Below are 22,508 nucleotides of genomic sequence, written 5' to 3' on the forward strand. Positions count from 1 at the left end.
ACACCCTCTCTCTCTAATTCTCTCTCTCTCTCTTTCATTCTCTCTCTCTCATTCTCTCTCTCTCATTCTCTCTCTCTCTCTCTCTCTCTCGTCCCTCTTATTCTTCCTCTCTCTCGACATGAGTAGTGCTACATTCAGAGGACCAGTGCTTACAGTGGCTATGCACTAACAAAAGATAGAAAACCATGATCAGAGAGCTATCCGACATTATTCTGACAAACCTGAGACACTTTATAATCAATGTCAGTCCACTATAAATCTCTTTAGGTTGACCTCATTTTTCTGGGAGGAATTAAGTGTAGTTTTTACTGAACAACCCCATCACACACATGAATGAATTAATGCGTCGGTAATAATGTTTTTGTAGTTTTTCGTGCGCGTTTCAAAGCGAGCGGCTCAACGTTTCGGTGGAGGCGTAATTTAAGGCTGTCAGTTGTCAAAAACGCTGGAGGGACCCAGTGAAGCTTGATAATTTTCACAGACCTGTCAACAGTTTTGACAGTGTATGCAACACCACTGACATATCCCGCCACCCAAACAAACACACACACACACACACACACACACACATACTCAGAAGAATATAATTAATAGCAAAAAAAGCCCCCCCCCCCCCAAAAAAAATGTCAACCTACTTTTTACAGAAGAGAAGAGATTCCTTGAAGAAAGATGATGTATGGTCTTCATCTTGTAAGAGCAACTCATTGGTGCATAAAACATGAAAATCTACACTTTTACAGTCACAGCGGATGGCTTTTAATGATGAATTATGTTGTACTGAAACCGTTTCTGCAGATATCTTTTCTCTTCAAACTGATGCGTTAGCGTTTTTTTTTTTTTCTTTCTTTCTTTTCTTTCTTTTTTTTTTTATACTCACGCAAGAGTGTGAGTGGTGGATAATCCTAACGGTTGTCATTTTAAGGTTTTTTTTGTTTTGTTTTGGGGTTTTTTTGGGGGTTTTTTGAGGTGTGCATGATAGGAAGCGACAGCAGTGTTGAAGGAGACATTGTGTTAGAGTTGAACACCAGCAAAAGCATTTCAGCACATTTCTCAGCTCTCAGGCCCAATGAGTGTGACTTTATCTCTCTCTTCTGTCTGTGCTTTCTCCTAATTTCCTCATACAAGAGTATTGTTATTTCCATGTATGTTATGTGTAATATAACGTTATAATATTTTTCAGAGTAATTGTAAGCACACCATGTGTATCTGTGTGTGTATCTGTGTGTGTGTGTGTGTGTGTGTGTGTGTGTGTGTGTGTGTGTGTGTGTGTGTGTGTATCTGTGCGTGTGTGTGTGTGTGTGTGTGGTGTGTGTGTGTGTATCTGTGCGTGTGTGTGTGTGTGTGTGTGTGTGTATCTGTGTGTGTGTGTATGTGTGTGTGTGTGTGTATCTGTGTGTGTGTGTGTGTGTGTGTGTGTGTGTGTGTGTGTGTGTGTGTGTGTGTATCTGTGCGTGTGCGTGTGTGTGTGTGTGTGTGTGTGTGTGTGTGTGTGTGTGTGTGTGTATCTGTGCGTGTGCGTGTGTGTGTGTGTGTGTGTGTGTGTGTGTGTGTGTCCACAGCTGCCTCAGGCCCAGCAGAACCAGTCGGGTCCTCCTGTCTCCCAGCCCAGTCTACTGCGCATGCCCCACAGTCAGAGTCCTCTCCGTCAAGCTTCCTCTTCCTCCTCAACATCCTCTTCCTCATCGTCTGCACTTAGCGTTGGACAGCTTGTCAGTAGTGAGTAACCATGGCAACGCAACACAGTCTCTTCTTCATGTATCGACACATGTTTAGACACAGCCTACACGAGGCAACTCTTGTAAACCCAAATGCACAGACAGAAATGCTTACTTCATTCGATGCGGTACTATCACAAATATTTCTCAATGCTTACAATGCAGTGCAACACTGTTGTCTAATTATAACTGCTGTCCTATTTTAAGATATCTAAATTATGTTATTTTGTTTTTGTTTTTTTTACCCTGGCTGATCATAGTACCTCCAAAGTTCACAATATGTTGCTTGTGTGTTTTTAACACCACCTCCATTCAGAGTTGTGAGGGTCTGTCTGGATTTTTTTTTTTTTTCCTAAATGAACTGGTCTTAAACTAACCGCATTTTTTTTCTTTCTTTTTGTCCCATTCCCGAACGATTCGATTAAAACGATTTTTCCTCATCATCCGTTTTTATCAGACGTTGCTTAGACTGTCATCCAGTGGACAGATGCTGTGACAAAGTCCTGACAAGTCATGCTGTCTCAGCCAATAGCCTCACTCCCTGAATATTTTTACACTATTTTAGCTCTGCAAGCCTGCAAGCATGTGTGGAAAACTCTTGGCCTCTAAAAGGCCGCATATAAATCATATCCACCCTCCACCCCCCCCCCACCCCCTCCCCATGCTTGTCATTGCTGTGCCGCCGCTTTAAAACTTTTTACTTATTTATTTATTATTTATTTATTTATTTGTTCTCATTTGTCAAAGGCAGTCGCCATAAACTCATTTCAAAGGTATCTGCAATGGAGCTTTCAATTTAATAAAGGGAATGTTGCCATTGATCAATTTGTTATTTGTGGACACAGCCAATGGACCAATGTGTTTTCTTTTTTTTTTTTTTTTTTCTTCTTTTTCTTTTTCTTTTTTTTTTTTCCTCACTGTGTCAAAACATATGTAATACCTTTGGCGTGCTCTATTCATTTCATCAATTTACTGCTGTGGTGCAGTTTTCTATGCCAGATTGCATTTGTGGCAATGTCCTTGGCTAATGTGAACACTAGAGAACACGCTTTGAATGGAAAGGAAGAAGAAAAAAAAAAAAAACTGACCCAAACCCATAAAAGAGTGAATGCTTTACTCAGAATAAATCCACGGCTTTCATGAAGCGTACGGTTTTTTAAATTTTTTTTTTATTTTCCTGTCATACAAGAGGCTGTCTTTTGACACATACCTTTATGCACTTAATACTCTAAGTGTCCGTCTATTTGTCTGTATTATAAAGTTATTTATGGTTTTTATTGTTTGTCTGACACTGAAAGTCAGAGTTCAGGGAAGCGAATGTGAGGGAACTGTTTGTTCTCTTGTACGACTCGAGAATTTAGGAGAATGCGCTATTTCAAATGGCTGGATTGTTTATTGACTACGGCTTGACCAAGATCGTGTTTCTCTCGAACAATGCCAACGTATAGGTAAAGAAACCTAAACCGAATCTGCACACAATCAATACACATAAGTCACTCATGTTATACTCTCAGTAAAAACAGTCTGGAGTTCGCTAACTGAAAATTTAGGAGTTGTCTGTAACAGACAAACTCGTTACCTACAGATATATGTGTTTGTTGTCTCACCCTTCTCTTTTAGTCTCTTTTGTGCGTTCAATGCAGTTTTTCAAAACTTTATACACACACACACACACACACACACACATATATATATATATACATACATATACATGTTTCATTGCTAGAGATTAATATCCAATAGTGCTGAAGAGGGTATGCAGAAGGTTCTGCTCATGAAGCTGGGTTTTACTTATGAGGAATGACAAGATGCTGGTTCAATATATTTTACCTTAAACACGCCTGGAAGAACCCTTTAATAATTTATTAATAAAGACCCCCATGCATTATTCAAATGGCCGAACTTTACCTTAGTAAGCAGGATACCATGGCCTCTGACATTGATGTATAACCTGAAATCAAGTTTTATTAACCACAAAACACTTTGAAATGATTTTGTGAAACTGTATTAAGATCCCACTGAAACAGAGTTTTGTCTTTTTTTTTTTTTCCTCCTTTTTTTTTTTTTTTTTTTTTTTACTTTCCCCTACAGGCATTGGGACTTAATTAGCTGCATTCCTTACACCACTGAAATCTAATGTCTTTTCTACAAAATACGGCTTCCAATTAAGCATCTATTTTTGATGTGCTGAGGAAAGATTCCGGAACATGCTCAAAAAACATTCCGTTGCGAGGCCTCTGGAATGTTCTCCACTGTTACTCATTTTGTTATGTTTTGAGGGTCATTTATGTATAAAATGAAAAACAAAGGGAACCAGTGCGGCCGTATAAGGGTCACTGTATATGTCTATATATGTGATATTGGTAGAGCCAGTGCTTGCAGGGTTTCCATAATCATGTTAAGTGTATCCGTCCTATTATTGATATTACTGAGAGATTCTTTGTGAAGCATCAAATATTTTGAAAAAATGTGCCGAAAACCCTTTCAGCAGAAAAGATTCAATTCACCTCATCTTAGTTTAACTTGCAAAGTAAGGTAGTTTTAGAGAATACCAGACCTTAGACTCTGCAGGGAAAGTGCTATTGATGTGAAACTAGCGAGGAAATATTCTTTTTAGCTGAGATTTATAAGAGACAAGACCCACAGAGAAAACTGTAAGATGTTTATTGTTTTAATAATAATAATAATAATAATAATAATAATAATAATAATAATAATAATATTTATCTAGAGCCCAATATCACTATTTATAGTCTCAAATGGCTTTACATGTCTATAACAAAGTCAAATCAATTATTAAGCATAAATTAGAGAAAATATAAGTCTTTAGTCTGATTTTAAAGGTATGGAGAGAGTTTGCCTCTCTAACTTCTGTAGGTAAACCATTCCAGAGGAAGGGAGAGCGGTAGGAAAAGGCTCGGTTGCCAGCGGACTTCTTTTTAACTCTTGGAATGACTAATAATCCAGAATTTTGAGGAGGGCGTTTTTATCCAGCCGTTTTTGTGACACGAAATTTGATATGTGCAACACAATGTGCCATAATAGAGGGAAAGTCTTACAGCCAAACTTTCCTTTTGGACCATCTCATTTGCCTACATATCAGTGTATTTTATGATTGCCATGAAAGATCTTTGACCTGTCCGTAACTCCTGACCTTTTTGTTCATTTTCTTCCCGAATGGGTTAAATAGTCCACTCTTTGTTGGGTTTTTGTTTTTACTCTAGATCCACAAACCGCCCCCAGTGAAGTAGACGGAGTCAACCTGGAAGAGATCCGAGAATTTGCCAAAGCGTTTAAAATCCGGCGCCTGTCTCTGGGTCTAACTCAAACTCAGGTGGGCCAGGCCCTCAGCGCTACGGAGGGTCCTGCCTACAGCCAGTCTGCCATCTGCAGGTAAGGAGGCTTCACCGCCACTGAACTGCAAGCTGTCTTTGTTAACAGGGAGTGTCCATTGCTTAGGTTCCGCTTGTGGAACGGTCAGGAGTGGAACGGAGCCTGTTCCGAATTCTACCGACGGAACTTGCTGCAATGTATCATAAATAGTGGGACAAACAATCAAGGTCATTCGCTGGTTCGTAAAATCAAGCGTTTTCCTAGTTCCACGCATTTAATCGGGGATGAGTGGTGCTAGGCTGAGAGGAAAAAAGGCTAAACTGCAACTACGACTAAGCGTGTAAAGCCTTGTTTTTCAAGAGAGCAAATGATAATTATTCCAAGGTCACAAGGAAGAACCATCACAGCATATTAGAGTATTAGAAGATCTCAGGGGAGGAACCCAAGAATGACAGCTTCACGCGCTGCCCATAAAATGGAGACAGATAGCTTTATTTTACAACTACCAGTAGATACAGGGAATCGTGTGATTCTTGTCAACAGTCCTGTCAGGGTAGTTGTTTGATGAAGGTGTTTATGCACTACCCAAGAAGCACAATTTCTCTCATTAGTCTGTTTTAAGTGGATTTACTTAATAATCAGTCTGTTTGACTTCTGAGAGGGAAGTGATGGCAGGTGATCTGTGCATAAAGCCATTTTTACACATGTGCAAAGGAAACCCACCAGAGAAAACAGGATAAAAGGGTTTTCAAACCTCCATATTTACAAAGATACAAAGATATCCTTTCTTACAAAGATAGAAAAGATAAATATCTAAGTGTTTGGATCAGTTTCTGCTTACTTTCATTATGACTGTAATCCAGCGGCCACAATCACATTATGAGGTTACACATGGCTGACAACATGAGTTTTTCCGTAATCAGATTAATATTAATTTATCGACGTGAATTGAAAGGCACCACAGGGGAGCCATGATTCTGTAATCTGACCAAAAAGCAAATTAAACAAAGTTTTCTTCTTCTTCTTCCTCTTCTTCTTCATCTTCCTCTTCTTCTTCTTCTTCTTCTTCTTCCTCTTCTTCTTCATCTTCTTCTTCTTCCTCTTCTTCTTCTTCTTCTTCTACTACTACACTTGAATAATAGTGGATAATGATATTTCATAAATGAATGACTATAATTCATATTTAAAAACCAGTAATTAAGATATTAAAGGCCATGTATCATTCATGTCCACAAGGAGATGTCTGTTTTTCATGAATGTGCTCCCGTCTTTTTTCTGTGTTGTCGGCGGCGTATGCGTGAAGACTGACTTGCTAATGTAAAATACATTAGTTGGAGTATTACAAGAAGCACTTAAAGCATTTAATAATTCCTGAGCTGGCATAGCCACGCATTCATACTACATTTAGCTACAGAGAATCTGACAAGATCCGACTTTTAATAAAAATGTCATGTTCTTTAGTGCCATAACAACGTGAATTTAACCATAAACTAGGACATTATGTAGTTTTAACAAATTAAATATTCAGCAACGTCACCGTGCCACAAGTTACACACGGTCTCTCATGGGCCTTTGGTTTATGTTCCATCAAACTCAGACACAGTCTGTTTGAGACATGGGCGAGGCTTACCAGACTGGGAACCATTTAAGCAAGATGCATCAGTTCATCTGAAGCAGATCGAAAGCAGTTACACATGCCTTTCATCTCTAAATTTCAGGGAAATACCCTAATGCTGCTTAATCTGTTCTTTTTTTTCTGATGGAAATTTGTAATATGAGTTGGTTTTGTCAAATGAACAAGCACTTAGTCCTACCACTCATAGAGTCATTCATAGAGATGGCTCACAACCACCCCCCCCAAAACAAAAACAAACAAACAAACAAAAAAAAGCAAGTTTTGTATTCAGTCTTTCATTTCATCGCATTTAATCGTATCTTTGCACGTCACATCCACTGTCAAAAGTTTTCAGACTCATTCGTGTTTTTATTTTAATGAGGCGGAATTTTTTTTTCTTTTTTTTTTTTTTGCTCGAAACGCAGCGCGCGGCGCTGATGACCCGACCTGTTCGTGTGACATTCCGTCACAGCACGCGTTTAAAAATTTCATCACATCAACATCAAAGCGCCAATAAAACTTGAAGCTACACAAGGGAGGGAGAGAAGGAAAGGAATTCCTTATGAAGCCGAGCCTTCAAAAAAAAAAAAAAATAATGTTTAAAGTTCTCGAATTTTTTTCATGAAATATTCACCATCCATGCATAATTCACCAACTCATGACATACATTAAAAGCCATTAGCTTCCCAAATAAACAGGTGATGTTTTTTAGCTCCATGCATTTTTTGTTTTTCGCATATGTCATTCCGGAGGGGTTTTTTTTTTTTTTTTCCCTGTGTGTTTATATGTTTGACATTGGACATGACAAGATGCTCAATGTCGTCTGCTTTAAAGGCACACCGCATGTGCTTTGCTTTAGTTAACATCAACAAAGACACACAGAATTTGAAGGGCAAATGTGCGTTACTCTTGAGTACATCAGCTCTGGGGTTTGTAGTTTTTTTTTTCTCAGTCAAACTTACTGTGACAGATGTCTCCATCTTGTCTCATCCCATTGGTCACTTTGCAAAAAAAAAAAAAAAAGAATTTTATTCGGCCATCTCAACAATCACAAAAGGACAACCATCAGAATGATCAGAGCCATGAGTCTGGTTAGTCTAGAGAATAACTCAGGTCTCCTTATCAACTGAGGAAACTCGACTTGAGCCTGAATTAAAATGACCCGTCATTAAAACAGTCATTCATATGACAAGTTCAGCAATTTCTGATGAAGTATGCCAAACTTTTTCGTGAGAGGCTTGCTTGAAAAGCTTCGTCTCGGGAGGCAACGTCTAGTCTAGCACAGCTAAAAGCTATTCAAACATCACTTTAAAGTTGTTTCACATACAAGCAGAAGCTCCATTATTTGAGTGAGACTATTTCTTGACGAGTTTTATATAAAAGGAGGTTAAATACACGGAGAGTTCCAGTCTGTGAGATAAATTAAATTCGGCACCCACATGAAACGCGGAAATTTACAGTGCTCCTGAAGTGAACCCTCTTTAGAATGCAAGGCTGCACACGGATGAGCTGAAGATGTCATCTTGCACATTATTCCCAGACAGAAATCGCTTTGCCACGTTTAAACTGTGGAAGAGTTACAACATTAATCCGCCTTAAAATAGAGGCTAGCCATCAATGATTCATGTTTTGCAGAGAGAGAGAGAGAGAGAGAGAGAGAAGCAGAGAGAGAGAGACAGAGATACAGAGAGAGAGAATCTTCCATTTATAATTTGCACAACAAATTAAGCAGAAGGGCTGTTTAGAATCCACTGTATATATATTTAATCATATCCATTTTTGCCATGTTTTAAGAGGCCACTTGATCTATTGGATTAATCTCTCTCCACTCTCTTATCTGTTTGCAGTGTTTTCAGCACATTTATGAAAACTTTTTTCATCTCACACTAAAAGCTAACTTAGTCAGATTTTTGGAGAAGAATGTTACCTATGAGAAAACGTGGAAAAATAGAACAGAAATACAGAAGTGTGAAGGGCAAAGGAAAGAGTTATGTTAGGACTTCCCAAACAGGACAAATTAGTATTTCTACCAGTTGACATACCCTCCATAGTTAGGGAACATTACCTAAACTGACATTTACAAGTCAAAATCGTGCACTTCCTGTAAGATTTTGGCTTTGTCTCTCTCTTTGGTTCTCTTTAACAACATACTGTACTCCTTTTAGTTGGCCAAAAAAAAAAAAAAAAATGAAATGTCTTTCATCCATCTTAAGTCCTGAGAGAACAGAACCTCTTGCCCCTGTTCTGAGGCATCTTTTCAAATGCCAGTTAGATTCCATCAAAGACGTCCAGTGTGGGGCAGGTCCACGGGCCCAGGACAGGAGAGGAGAGGAGAGGAGAGGAGAGGAGAGGAGAGGAGAGGAGAGGAGAGGAGAGGAGAGGAGAGGAGAGCGTGCCTACTCTCAGATTGTATTGTCTCACTGTTGCCCCAGCCCCCCACCCCCTCCGACTGCGATGTTTGACAGATGTCCGTGAGCTCGTTATAACGAGGGCAGTTCACGGATGGCTCTGACGCTTGCCTCCATTAAACTGAATTTGAGAGGTTCACCTGTTCTGCTGCTACTCCTCATCCTCTACACGATATTCAGCAGAGACTTTGCAAAAGCCCACACCTGTCAGGCTCACGTTTTTACTCCCGCATTTTGTTTTGGGGTTTTTTTTTCCTTTTCTTTTCTTTTCTTTTCTTTTCTTTTTTTTCTCCTTCACCTCACTGAGGTAAAAGACGAAAAATCAACCAACGCCGCTGCGACGATACGTTTCTTAAACGACCCTTTTACTTTAAAGAACCCCTCATCAAAAAAAAGCAGGCCATCTAGGCAAGTTAATTAAAAAAAAAAAAAAAAAAAAAGACATTTGTTTAACTCAATGCTAGTGAAGTCTTCTCTCTTTGTGTGGGCACGAAAGGTGCAATCCTTTCCTTTTCATTAAATGTCAACGCGTCAGTACACATCGTATACCTGAACGGCACCTCAGATCAAGACATTACATTTCTGACATTTTTAATATTAATTTTCTATGATAAAATACCTGAATACAGTCTGAACCTTGCAACACACTGAATGCAGTAAAGCTTAAGGTTGTGACATGGTGATGTGTAGAGCCAAGGTGAGCTGTAAGACAAATTAAGGTGTGTTTACCTCTTTGAAACCCTCATGAACTTGCAAACATATTGAAAATTGAGGGACAAAAATGTATTAGCATTAATCATTCAATGTGAAATGGGGTTTTCTGAGGATGACGGAAGGTTTGACAAGTATATCAAAACGTGTGTGTGCATTTCAGTGAATAATTTAAAGTGCACATGTAAATAAATTATAGTTTTAATGTTTTTAGTGCATGCTGTTCTACCTATTTGACAATGTGTATTAAGATTTGACCGGAATAGAGGACGGATTAGACTTGATTTAATCTGCTGTGTTTTAAAAAAAAAGAAAAACACACCGTATGTGCTTTTGTAAAGACTTGAGTTGGTGATTGCCAGACAATGTGTGCCCAGTTCAGTGTTTTAACTGGTTCTTGATTATGATATTAGTTTGATTGTTTTGGGTCCATTTGATTTTTATTTTTTTTTTTTTAGCCAAAGGTGGAGCTTTTGTGGCCCTACACTGCATTTTGGGTACAGAGAGTCAATAATCACATCGAAAACACGCTACAGTGGGATTAGCATGTGTCTGATTCTTTGGCGGAACCAGCAAAAGTTGCTTCCTGAACTGTCAAAATTACCCAGCATTCAAAGCTGTGGGGGGGAGAAGGGGGGTATAAACCTATGACTCAGCTAAGACATTCGCTGTACTCTCTGTCCCAATTGCACCTGGACCTGGAGGCTCTTCCGAATTTCTTCTAGGAGCGTATTGTTTGAAGGAGATGACAAGCCTGAGATTCTCATATTAGAATAACCAAAAATAATCAAAACTTGAGTTGTGTTTCAATGGAACCAAACGTTCTTTAAAAAAAAAAAAATCCCGAAGAAGGTTCCGTAACCACTTCACTGTCTTCTCCTTCATTGTATTCTCCTAGGGTTTCTGGGTCAGACAGGAAATCCCTTGGCCTGTCAGGGCACCCGAGTAAGATTCTTCTCTCTCAATTCTCCCCCAGACACACCATCCTGAGAAGCCACTTTTTCCTACCACAGGAAGCCCAAGAGAACTCTATAGCTAGCAGTCTGACAGGCAAACTGAACCCTGGCCTTTTATATCCTGCCAGGTTCGAGAAGTTGGACATCACCCCAAAAAGCGCCCAGAAGATTAAGCCAGTGCTGGAGCGTTGGATGGCTGAGGCAGAAGCCCGCCACCGCTCCGGCATGCAGAACCTGACCGAGTTTATCGGCAGCGAGCCGTCTAAAAAACGCAAGCGTCGGACCTCTTTCACTCCGCAGGCTCTGGAGCTGCTCAACAGCCACTTCGAGAAGAACACGCATCCCTCCGGACAGGAAATGACGGAAATCGCCGAGAAACTGAACTACGACCGCGAGGTGGTGCGCGTCTGGTTCTGCAACAAAAGGCAAGCGCTGAAAAACACGATCAAAAGACTGAAACAGCCCGATCTCGGACCGGGCGCGCCAATGGACTCTTTGGCCGACACCCTCGAAGAGCACCCATAACTGAGAGAGACCAAAAAAAAAAAAAAAAAAACGCGAAATGGTGAAAAAGACTCTTTGCTTCACAACACAACACACAACACGACACACGGGGACGAACCTTATGGAATGGACTCTGAATGGACTCTTGAATATTACCATCCAGATGGACCAATCAACAAGGGGATGAAATGTAATCAGAGATATTTATGCCAGTGTAGTCACACCAATGGACCAATAGCGAAAACCAAAAAAAAAAAAAAAAAAAAAGAACAAAAAAGAAAAAGAAAAAGAAAAAAATTAAGAGAAGGAAAGAAAAACAAAATGTTTATTTCTCAGAAATTGCTCATTCTCAAGCTGGTTGTGTGACAGAACAAAATTATTTAAAAAAAAAAAAATTGGTTCCCTTTATGGGAGATTTTACTACAGCTCTCAAGTATAAAGGACATGAATATCTACAAAAATACTTACCAAAGTCTGTTGCATCTGAATCCTGAGATGTTTTTTAAGATTATTATTACTATTATTATTGTAAATGTGTTCTAAATTTTTACATTTGTACTGACAAAAATCTAAGATATATGTGTTGGGGTGGGTATGGGTGGGTTTGGGTCTAAACTTCTATCTTTGTCTCACCTTATCACCTGGGTTTGTATGTAAATATCTATGATAATCTGTCTTCAATTTGAAATCACACGTTCAAATTTTTTGTCTTTTTGAGCATATTTTGTCTTGGAAACGCTACACACTCACTGTTGGAATCACAAGGCCGCCATCTTCCACTGTTTGGTCATCTCATCTCACGCACGCGCTTTGTAAAAATGTTTGAAGAATTCATGAGGACTAGTGAGAGATTTTGGCTTTTTTTTTTTTTTTTTTGTATGACTGTGAAAAGTGAATAATGCAGTCGGAGTAGACCTTGTCCTTTGGGTGAAGAAATTCTCAGTGAACACACACACACACAAACACACACACACACTCAAAAAAACCCTAAACACTGAGGCATGTGTTTAAAGCTGTGTCATACTATTGCCAAAGCCTGATAGCCAAAGAACAGAATTCTCAATCCAAGGATGGTGTTTTACCTTGGCAAAAAAAAGATAAAAAAAAAAATCACAAAGTATTTCTATTTTATGTGTGTGTGTGTGTGTGTGTGTGTGTGTGTGTGCGCGCGTGTGTGTGTGTATGAGTGTGTGTGTGTGTGTGTGTGTGTGTTCCAACTTTCTTTTGGTTCCATGTGGAATTCTGGGTCAGTGTCACACAAAAACACTTAACCAACAATAGATCAGTCAAACACTCAACAACCCCTCCCCCTTTTTTTTACCGAATTATATTAAAATACACTCACCACAAGTTTTTCAAGGATGTGTTCCAGTGAGTCACTTTGTTTTGGCATGTGGCTAACTACACTATTCTAAAGAAGACTTTCCAGATTATTAAAGAATATGATCATAAGTAAGATCACATGGAAGTATGTTTAAAAAAAAGTATCTGCAAGTATCCCTACTTTCAGTTTAAAAAAAAATAAAATAAAGTAGAAGGCGGCATCAGAGAGATTAGACAAGCAGTGTCTCGTTTTTGGTTGGCGGGTAGAATGAGGTCTGCTGTCATCGACGTTCCGAAACGCTCTTCAGATTCAAAAACTAAACAATAATTAATAACAATAAGCAAACAAACAAACCACATGTGTAAGTTGTTTCGGTCTCTGGCCATATTTACAGTCAGGTATGATCATTTGAGAGTTTCTCGCTCTAGCGCTGCAATAAAGCAAATAAAAATGATAGTAAGTTTTCTCATTTAAAAAAAAACGAAAAGAAAAAAACAGGAGTATATTGTGTACTGGACAGATCATATTGTGATGCACCCTTTTTAACACAGTAGATTTTGTTACAGTATTGTGCATCGGTCTCTTGGGGCCCACATTTTGTATGCCAGTTATAAGCATCATGCATTTTCACCAGGACTATAGTTTGATGCCCCTTAACATTTGCAGTTCACCCAGTATTTAGCGTTCATGAGAAATTCTTCAGTATGCAGAGAATCACAGATTGAGGAAAATTAGGATAATATGGTATGTCTGTTTTTTTTTTTAAAAAAAAATAGTAGAGGTCTATTTTGTGAGGTCTATTTAGTTTCTTTTTGTTTTTTTTTTTTTTTTGTTTTTGTTTTTTGTTGTTGTTGTTGTTTTGTTCACCCTCTCTCATTTTTGTCTCTCTCTCTCTCTCTCTTTTTTTTCATCCTGGACTGAGAAGCTTTGCCAACATAGCTGTAGATATAATGTATTATGGGGAAGGACAGAGGCTTAACATTGAAGCTGTAACCAAAAATTTCAAGTTTAATAAAAAAAAAAAAAAAAAAAAAGGAAAGACAAGAAACAAAGGGACATATAATGAAGTTATGCCTTTGTTTTGTATTTTTCAACGCTGGACCAAAGCTCCCTGTTTATATGCACACTGTACAGAGAAAAACCGACTTTAACGTCATTGACAATCTTGAAATACTAAAACTGTTGAAGAAAGTCAAAGAAACAAAGTGTATGGTTAAGATTACCTCAGCGTCGTCCGGGTGCATTGAGAGCAAGCACCGCAAGAAAAATGGTTTTTTGTTGTTGTTGTTGTTGTTGTTTTTGTTTTTTTTTCTTCAGACGAGGAAAACTACAACACACACGCAAAAAAAAAAAAAAAAATTACAAAACAAAATAAATAAACAAAAAAAAAATTTTTTCTCCTGTACATGTTTGTAAGTAGTGTCCACCACATGTGCGAGACAGCTCTCAAAGACAAGTACAAATAAGTCACACGGGAATTTGTTATATGACGTGGTTTTTTTTGGGTTTTTTTCAAGGTCACCTCGTGACCTGACTGAGTTGGTCTAAGTCGTGAGCTTTGTTACCTGATTAAGTTGTTTTAAAACGATGTTTCTTTTTCGTTTTCTTTCAACACACACACACACACTCACACTCACACACACACACACACACACACACACGCACATTGTCGGAAAAGTAGATATTGTTATTACTCAAAACCTCAAAAACCAAAGCTGTCAAACCTTGCAAAGGTTGCTTTAAATTTTATAGACTGAAAACTGTACGTATTACATAGAGCAATATCTGTTTGGTCAGTTAAGCTGCACTTTGTGTATTTCTTAACAGCTTCAAGTCTGTCTCATTTATTTGTACCATAGTTAATAATAAACAATTGTTTGACATTAAACGTCTGAGTTGTCATTAAGCGAGGTCTGTCTGAGGAAATCCAGCGTTACTGATATACGTCAGGTACGTGAGTAAACGTGATTAACCGTCACTGTGGTCTTCCGGTGAATTATCTGATCATCTCAGTGTCTTATTCCTGTGTGAAGAGAGCCCAGGCCCTGCTCCACTTACCAAATGACCACAAACTCCAACGTTTAAACTTGCGGTTGTCTTCAGTGTTTTGTTGTTCTTTCTTTTGAGATATGCACCACAGTACACACTACAGAAAGAATCTTAATAGTCAGCAAGACTGAGAGAGAATTTATTACACTGAGTCAGTTTTAGTGTTTCACAAACCCTTAGATCATTATTGTTTTTGTTAGTAGTAGTAGTAGTACTAGTCGTAGTCGTAGTAATGTTGTTTTGTTGCTAAATGAGTGATAATATCTATCATAATATATAATGTTTCATATTTATCACATCACATATATGTAACTACTATTATTATGACCGCTACCAGTACTATTGTTTTTGTTTGTTTGTGAGTTTGTGTGTTTGTTTGTGTGTTCCTTCATGTTTTAATTGCAGCACACTTTTCACTGAGGTCAGTCAGAAGAAAGCTTTACGTTTTGAACAAAGTCTGTTTTCTAGCTTCTTTTGTAAAGCCCTCTCTCTCTCTCTCTCTCTCTCTCTCTCCTCTAAGTGTGTCATTCCATGTAACATAAGAGCAGTGGTTATTTCTATGCCAATAATGACTGAAAGTAAAGAGATCACAAAGGTCTCTCTCCTCAGACAAACAAGCTCTCGGTATGGATCTCACACCTGAAAGCAAACTATCAGCCCTTAGTCCTCCAGGGTCAATGCCGATCCATTCAGATTTCCATAGGGTGAACAAAAAAGACTATGCCAGGGTTATTTCTCATTAATATTTCATTTTTTTTGCCTTAACAGATAACAATAATGAGACAAGTCTAAAAGAAAGAGAGAGTGGGGGTGGGGGGGGAGATAGAAAGAGAAAGAGAGAGAGAGAGAGAGAGAGAGAGAGAATGAAGGGGGGGAAAAAACGCATTCTTAGCTGAGAAGGCTTTTGAAACTAAACTCCAAAGTTTTAGACAGCTTTCTTGTCCACAAAGCCTTTGAAAAAAACTGACTGGCTGGCGAATGGAAGAGCTGTAAATAAATAAATAATAATCATAAAAAAGCACACACACACAACATAAATTATTAACATTAAGCTGAGAACTGATGTTGAAGATGTTTGTGTCGTCCTCTCTCTTTTTTTTTTTTTTTTTTATTATTTTCCTCTCCGCAGACTCAAAATACAAGATGTATTTTTTAAGTGGTGAGGTAGAACTTTTGGCGTTTGATATTCTTTTGTTTCGTCTTTTTTTTTTTTTTTTTATTAACAAAGTAATTGTGCAGACGCTCGCCATTTGAACCACTGTATTTTCCTGCGTTTGTTTTTGGTCTTAAAGTTAGCAGGAAAGTAAGTTCCACTCGGGGAAACAGGAGACGATTCCATATAAATTTCTGGGGATGTTACACGTGCTGCTCAGTGCTAGCGCGCCGGTTGTCCACAACGACCAGTTTCGCGAGTTGATCTGGAGTTACACCGTGTCCTTCATAATACGTCCTAAAGGAACAAGAGATGGTTTTTTTGTTTTTTTCTGTTACCCCTTCGCTTTAACCAGCTGCAAACTTGACGTTCAGACAAAAACAGCGATGTTTTCACGCGCCTCGTATTTCTAAATGACATTCGATCTTTATTTAAAATCTGTCTTTGAGATTATTACATGTATGTTTGGCATTGTTGACAATCTTCTCAGACATCTGGCCCTGCAGTCTGGGGGATCTGGGGGGGGGGGGGGGGGGGTTAAATGGGGGAGCGTTTGTCACATGGCACATCGCCATGGTAATGTGATAAGCAGTCATAATTTAATGCCGTTTGATGGGCTGATACAGGGTGGGGTTGAAGAAGGAATCTTAGGTATTCATCCACCGCAAGTCATTTATAGAGGACAGAGAGAGAGAGAGAGAGAGAGAGAGAGAGAGAAAGAAGAGCAGAGATTGATCAACTTCAATTCAGAGCCTGTCGTGTTGGCTTTCTCTGAGAGTGACGGATGGTCTCCGGTTTGCCCAGGTTTCCATCTCTGTCAGCGCACAAATATAAACAAATGTAGTCACACACAGTTAAGTCGCTGCTACTGATATCCATAACATGAATTTGATTGATTCGTTTTCTTATTATGCCTATATTAACGCTGCCTGTCACAACACGGACAGCTGTTTCCCAAGCTCCTTCGTATTAGCTACTGCTTCAAATGTATTCACTAGAAATTTTTCTCCTTAAATATGTTTGTATTTAGAATTGATTCTAGTTCTGGAATATTATGATTATAAAGATGAGTTGATCTGACATTATTAGGGTCAGTCTTTTACATCAGAGGTTTCAAAAATGTTTGTTTTAAAATATTTGTTGTCGAAATACATGCCTATTTTTGTATAGGTTTTTTACGGTTATCCTGAGAAAAATGTCACCTAGATCTTACCCAAACCCTTGCTTAGATGTACGTTTGGATGATTTAGGCCTTTCTGGATTGATCCGTCAGGCTAAAAGCAATAATTATCCGTACACTAGACTTCACAGCTCCACCTTTCTCTCAGCGCTCTGACTCGTTCAAACAGAACACATTTCTGTTGAACTTTCAAGTGACGGAAATTGTCCTGAAAGCAAGGGGGGGGGGGGGGGAGAATACTATGACATGTCAGCAGCTCAAATGGATTATATTTCAATATCAGTCAGGACAGAGAGAGAGAGAGAGAGAGAGAGAGAAAGACTGTGTGTGTGTGTGTGTGTGATGCAGATGGTTTTAAATTGCTCCCTTTGTTTTTCCATCAGTGGTTGAGCTGCTCACTTGCCTTATCTCACAGTCGACGGGCGCGGAGCGGGGCCGATGTTTTCACAAAATGAACTGTCCCTGCATCCTTCAACCGCCGATCCTCTGCCTACTCCTTCTCAAGGTTGACACACACACACACACACACTCACACACTCTCACTCACACGGACGCCTCACACTCAAACACACACACACACCTGCGCACGCACGCACACACACACGCACACGCGCACAGGACCCAAAGCCACTCAGGCATCACCTGCATTTGCTGTTCTGCACACCTTGATGCCTCCAGGGGGGCAATTACCAATCCTTACGCCCTGTCGAAGGTGTCTCTGCATACCCCCCCCCCCCCACACACACACACACACAAACTGCCCCCACCTACACTATGTTTGGCTGCTTGCACCATTATTAGCCTCCATACAAGCAAAAAAGGGAGGGGGTGTGAGGTGGGGTGGTAAATAACCCCCCCCCCCCCCCCCCCCCCCCCCCCCGGTTTGATGGAGCTGTGACTGGGACGATAGATGATTGGACCTCGGCTCGTTAAGCTTCACGCCGGGTCGGGCTTTGGCAGGACTTAAAACAGAAGGAGCCCGAGTTTGAATCACGAAGTACAGCGTTATCTCATTTCACCCTCACGGCGCGCGTGAGTGTGTCCGTTTGTCCGTTTGTCGGCGTATTGCACATTTTCCACTTGTTCGCGTTTTTTTGGAAACGTTTTTAAGTCGTTCAACCTTTTCTGTATATGTTGTGTATATATGGGTATGTATATGGGACAGATAAGTGTGACAAGTGGAATTACAAGTCCGTCTTTTAATTGGTTCAGATAGTATTACGTATTATCTCTTTTTAGAGATGGGTAGGTATCCGTTTTATACACTGTGGATTACGTCAGAAAACCGGGCTTCTTTCAGATTCTCAAATTTACTCACAGCTTCTCTTATCAGAGCCTCTAAATTTGCCCTGGGGTCCAGTGTTTCCAGTGGGCGTGAGTGCTGCAGTTCTGAGACTACAGGGGGAGAAGAGTGAATTACCGCTTACGGCTGTCTGATTGGTCAAGAGACTTAGCCGACAAACGTCCATATCAAACAACCTCAGACACATAAGCTTAAGGATGGTGAGATAGATGGAAGAACATATCATCTTCAGTAAGAGTTTGACTTTTCATTTACCTCTTTCACAACACACCAAGGACTCTCAGCGCAGAAGACACACCGACAAAAGTGCATCTACGCATTCTCGTCGTGACGGATTCGAGATCTGAGCGCGTCGTCTGTTAACGCGGATCTTCTAGAGAACAAGTGTCTGCGTGTTCTAAAAGAAAAGGAAAAAAGAGAGAGAGAGAGAGAGAGAGAGAGAGAGAGAGAAATTCTTGACCAGAGTGACCAGGGCGAGGCTGGAGGTTTGGGACGGTCGGCTCTTTCGGCTCGTCTCTCTCTCTCTGTCTCTCTCTCACTGTCTCTCTCTCTCTGTCTCTCTCTCTCTCTGTTTTATTAGTGGTTGTCCGTGGTGGGGATGGACACTCCAGCCCCGCTCTTCTCTGGTCTCTGATGAGGTCCTCATCGCACACTCAGGGAAAGAAAATGGCTGCGGGAAGGGGGGTGGGGGGGGGTTGGGTGAGGGGGTGGGGGGGTTAGAAGGGGGAGGAAATGGCAGATGGAGATCACTCAGAGAGTCTGAGATGTCAACAGGCTCATAATGATACGTGATGGCCCCCTGGAAAACACTCACCACTCTTCTCTTCTCCTCTCTTCTCTCTCTCTCTGTCTTCTCCCCTCCCTCCCTTTCTCTCTCTCTCTCCTTTTCTCTCACTCTCTTTCTCTCTTCTCCTCTATCTCGCCCTCTCCTTCCCTCTCACTCTCTCTGCTCCTCTCTTCCCGTCTCCTTTTGGCCCTCTCGACATGGTCAGTCCATCCTGCCCAACTTGAAAACGTAATTAGAGGCAAAACGGTGGACAAGCAGCCTCATGTGAAATGTAGATGTTCAAACACACACACACACACACACACGTACGCACACACACACACATAGATTCTACTTTGAAAATCACCTTTCCAATGACTAAGCCTTTTGTTTTATACAACTTGGTCTCTTAAAGCTCTCTCTCCTCTCTCTCTTTCTCTCTCTCTCTCTTCTTTAAAAGGAAGAAAAAGAAGGGAAGAGCAAAAAAGAAAGAGAGCGCGAGAGAGAGCAAGAGAGAGAGAGAGAGAGAGAGAGAGAGAGAGAAAAGGAGAGTTCCTTCTGTGAGTCGCCAAGGTGCTCCCTAGTCCATTGTGCAGGCGGCTGTCAGGTTAAATTAGGGAGTACAGGCTCCGTGAGTGTAAAAAAATCAATACTTGATGGAAGATTGCTCCCCGGAAAATCTGTTTTGATTCCAGGATTAATTCTTGACCAAAGGCTCCGGCGAAATGACATGCCATTAGGGCCCGAAAATGAACACATTCGGCAGTGGAAATTGGATGGAAATGTGTCAGGTGATTGCTCCGGACGGTTGTTGTGCTCTCAGCGCGACGCAGAGTGGCTTGTGGAGGAAGGTGTGGCTGCATGGGGGAACGTTAGGGGCCCCACAAGCCTGACCCACTCCATTTCCAGGCCTCGCCCCCCCCCCCCCCCCCAGCCCTCCGAGGAGTATTCTCCCGGCTATTGTTGTCCGGCCCCTGCAAATGCACTCGGGCCGGGTGAAAGGCATTTGTCTATCATTCCTCCTCATTCCGTTCTCTCCTGTGTTTTTCCCTTAAAGCGCGTGATGAAGAATGGACCGTCTTAAAATAAAGCAGGGACCTCTTCCGTGCGTCTCCGGAGCACGGAGAAAAAGAAAAGGAAAATGCAATATTGATGAGCTGGGGGGGGGGGGGGGGGTAATGTCTTTGTCAGCCCAAATAATATATTTTCACTACACAGATATACTAGACGGACAAGAGTGGTTTTGAATGACGATGTCGAGAGAACACAAGTCAAACGTGTACACAAATAGATATTTACCATATGTTTCGACATGGATATGAAAGTTGACGTTTAGATTTTTTTTGTTTTTTCTTCAGTTTGGTTTCAGTCCGTTGTGTCAAGTCACATATGATATATGGTATATGATATTAACTGACAGAATAAAATACACAGCGGAAAAAAAAAAAAGTTAAATCATTCTTGTGGCATTTTGACAAACATGATTATTATTCCTTTATGATCTTTTTGGATTTTTTCTCCAATCAATAATATATGACCTTATTATAATATTATGACCTTACTAATCAGTACAAGTAATAATAATAATAATAATAATAATAATAATAATAATAATAACAGCAACATAAATGGTTAACAGGATGGTTGACAGCCCTTCAGGGTAATTTACCCAGAGTTCTATGGTACACACACACAAAAAAAATAGATATCAAAAACTAAAAGAAATCAAAATCAAATGTGTAAAATACATTTCTCATACCCTCCAAGATTACATTGAATAAGGAATTGAATTTGATTTTTATTGATTTTTTTATTTTTTATCTGTAGCAAGATTTACTTCAAGCTTCTTGACCAAATTTCTGATGCGGTATTAGCTTTGGACTGGCTAAATTAGAGCCTTGTCTCAAATGTGTGTGACAGCAGAAAAGTAAAACAACAACAACAACAACAACAACAACAACAACATCAACAAAACTGGCTGCGTCTGTGTTCTCTTCTTGGATGTATGTCTGTACTGGTTCAGGCAGGCTGTTAACAGGACACAATCTAATTTTACCTAAAAAAAATGTCCATTCAGTCCCTTCATTTAAACTCCTCCGGCATTATACGGGCGTATCCAAGATAAAATATTTACATGACCCTCCACCTGGTGGTCCTGAGGGCCCATAATGACTTTGAAATGTCTTCAGTAGAGCCAGCGAGCGGGAAAAAGCATGAAAGGCTAAATGGACAGATATCTAGCAGGATGCACAGGACGGGTCTGCTACGACGTTGCCTTCGCACGCCGTGCCTTCTCTCTCGAACTCAACAACCGCACGAGTCCTCACGACTTTTCCTCTCACGTCATATCACATTCTAGCAAAGTTTGGATGAAAGAAAAAAAGAAGAAGAAGAAGAAAGAGAAGAAACAGATTAACAATAACACTGAAACTGCTTTGATACACATTTTACAACATTGTTCACATTTTAAAAAAAAAAAAAAAAGTTCCAATTTTACATTTCCGCCTCAGACTTATCACAAAAATTTGATTATTTCGCTAAAATGGTAGCACTGGTCTTCTTATATGTTTATTTCTCCGGGTTCCAAGTGAAACTGAAAATACTAAAAACAAAACCAAATCATTTCTTCAGGACTGCATCACAGTTTTTTTTATTCATCTCTATTCATTTCTCCATCATGTCTATTCAGTAATCGTCTTTTGAGAAGTATTGAACAAAGCCTTTTAATGATCAGTGCATAGAGAGCAGATGAGAGTGGCATTGGACACTGGCTGTAATTGAATAAATGACTGATGTCAATTGTCACATTCAGAGCTGAGACTGGAAAATAGAGAACTAATTGGTTCCTGGTCTGACAGTCTTTTCTTCACCAGAGACATTCCCTTTTCTCTAGACACACTGATATCAAACCTTTGGAATATATCTGAAGGTGTGGAAGATATCAAGTACTATACTGGATAATAATAATAATGTCAACTACTTGTAAAAACACCTTTTTGACTTCAGAGAGTGTCGTATTTCAATCTCTCTCCATTCAATTTCCACAGCTTTGTACACTGCTGAAGGACTTGAAACTACACATACAGTGTCTATATACATGTCTATATATACTGTGTCCATACACACACCCAGACACACTCACATCAAGTGCTGATGTCATTGTTTTAAAATTATTTATTTTGAAATTATTATTTTAATGCCACTTAAAGCCACTGAACTCTGTGTGTGTGTGTGTGTGTGTGTGTGTGTGTGTGTGTATGCACACACTCCACACACACAGTTCAGTGGCTTTTTCAGATAATAGTGCACTTTTCCAAAAGCTTGCCTTGTATAAAAAGCTGTGTTTTGTTTAGAATAATGTATGAATAGTTTGAATTCTGAGTGAAAACGAGAATATATGCCGTTGTGCAAAGAGTGTTACTGACTCGATCAGTCGGGTTTTTGTTCAGGTTTTAGAAGCCCAATTTTCTCCGTCCGGTTGAAGCAATCCA

The 22,508-nt window shown here is 39.9% G+C and overlaps 1 protein-coding gene across 1 annotated transcript in view; it reads left to right on the top strand.

Annotated features, from left to right (window-relative positions):
* Nucleotides 1-11,263, top strand: part of pou6f2 (POU class 6 homeobox 2) — an 80,086-nt gene extending 68,823 nt beyond the window's left edge. The window contains exons 7-9 of the mRNA XM_030770110.1: nt 1,560-1,716; nt 4,940-5,108; nt 10,759-11,263. Of these exons, the coding sequence (XP_030625970.1) occupies nt 1,560-1,716; nt 4,940-5,108; nt 10,759-11,263 (831 nt within the window). The remainder of the gene's footprint in view (nt 1-1,559; nt 1,717-4,939; nt 5,109-10,758) is intronic.
* The last annotated feature ends 11,245 nt before the right edge of the window (nt 11,264-22,508 follow it).

This window comes from Chanos chanos, chromosome 3, assembly GCF_902362185.1.
Source record: "Chanos chanos chromosome 3, fChaCha1.1, whole genome shotgun sequence".
Classification (NCBI taxonomy): Eukaryota; Metazoa; Chordata; class Actinopteri; order Gonorynchiformes; family Chanidae; genus Chanos; species Chanos chanos.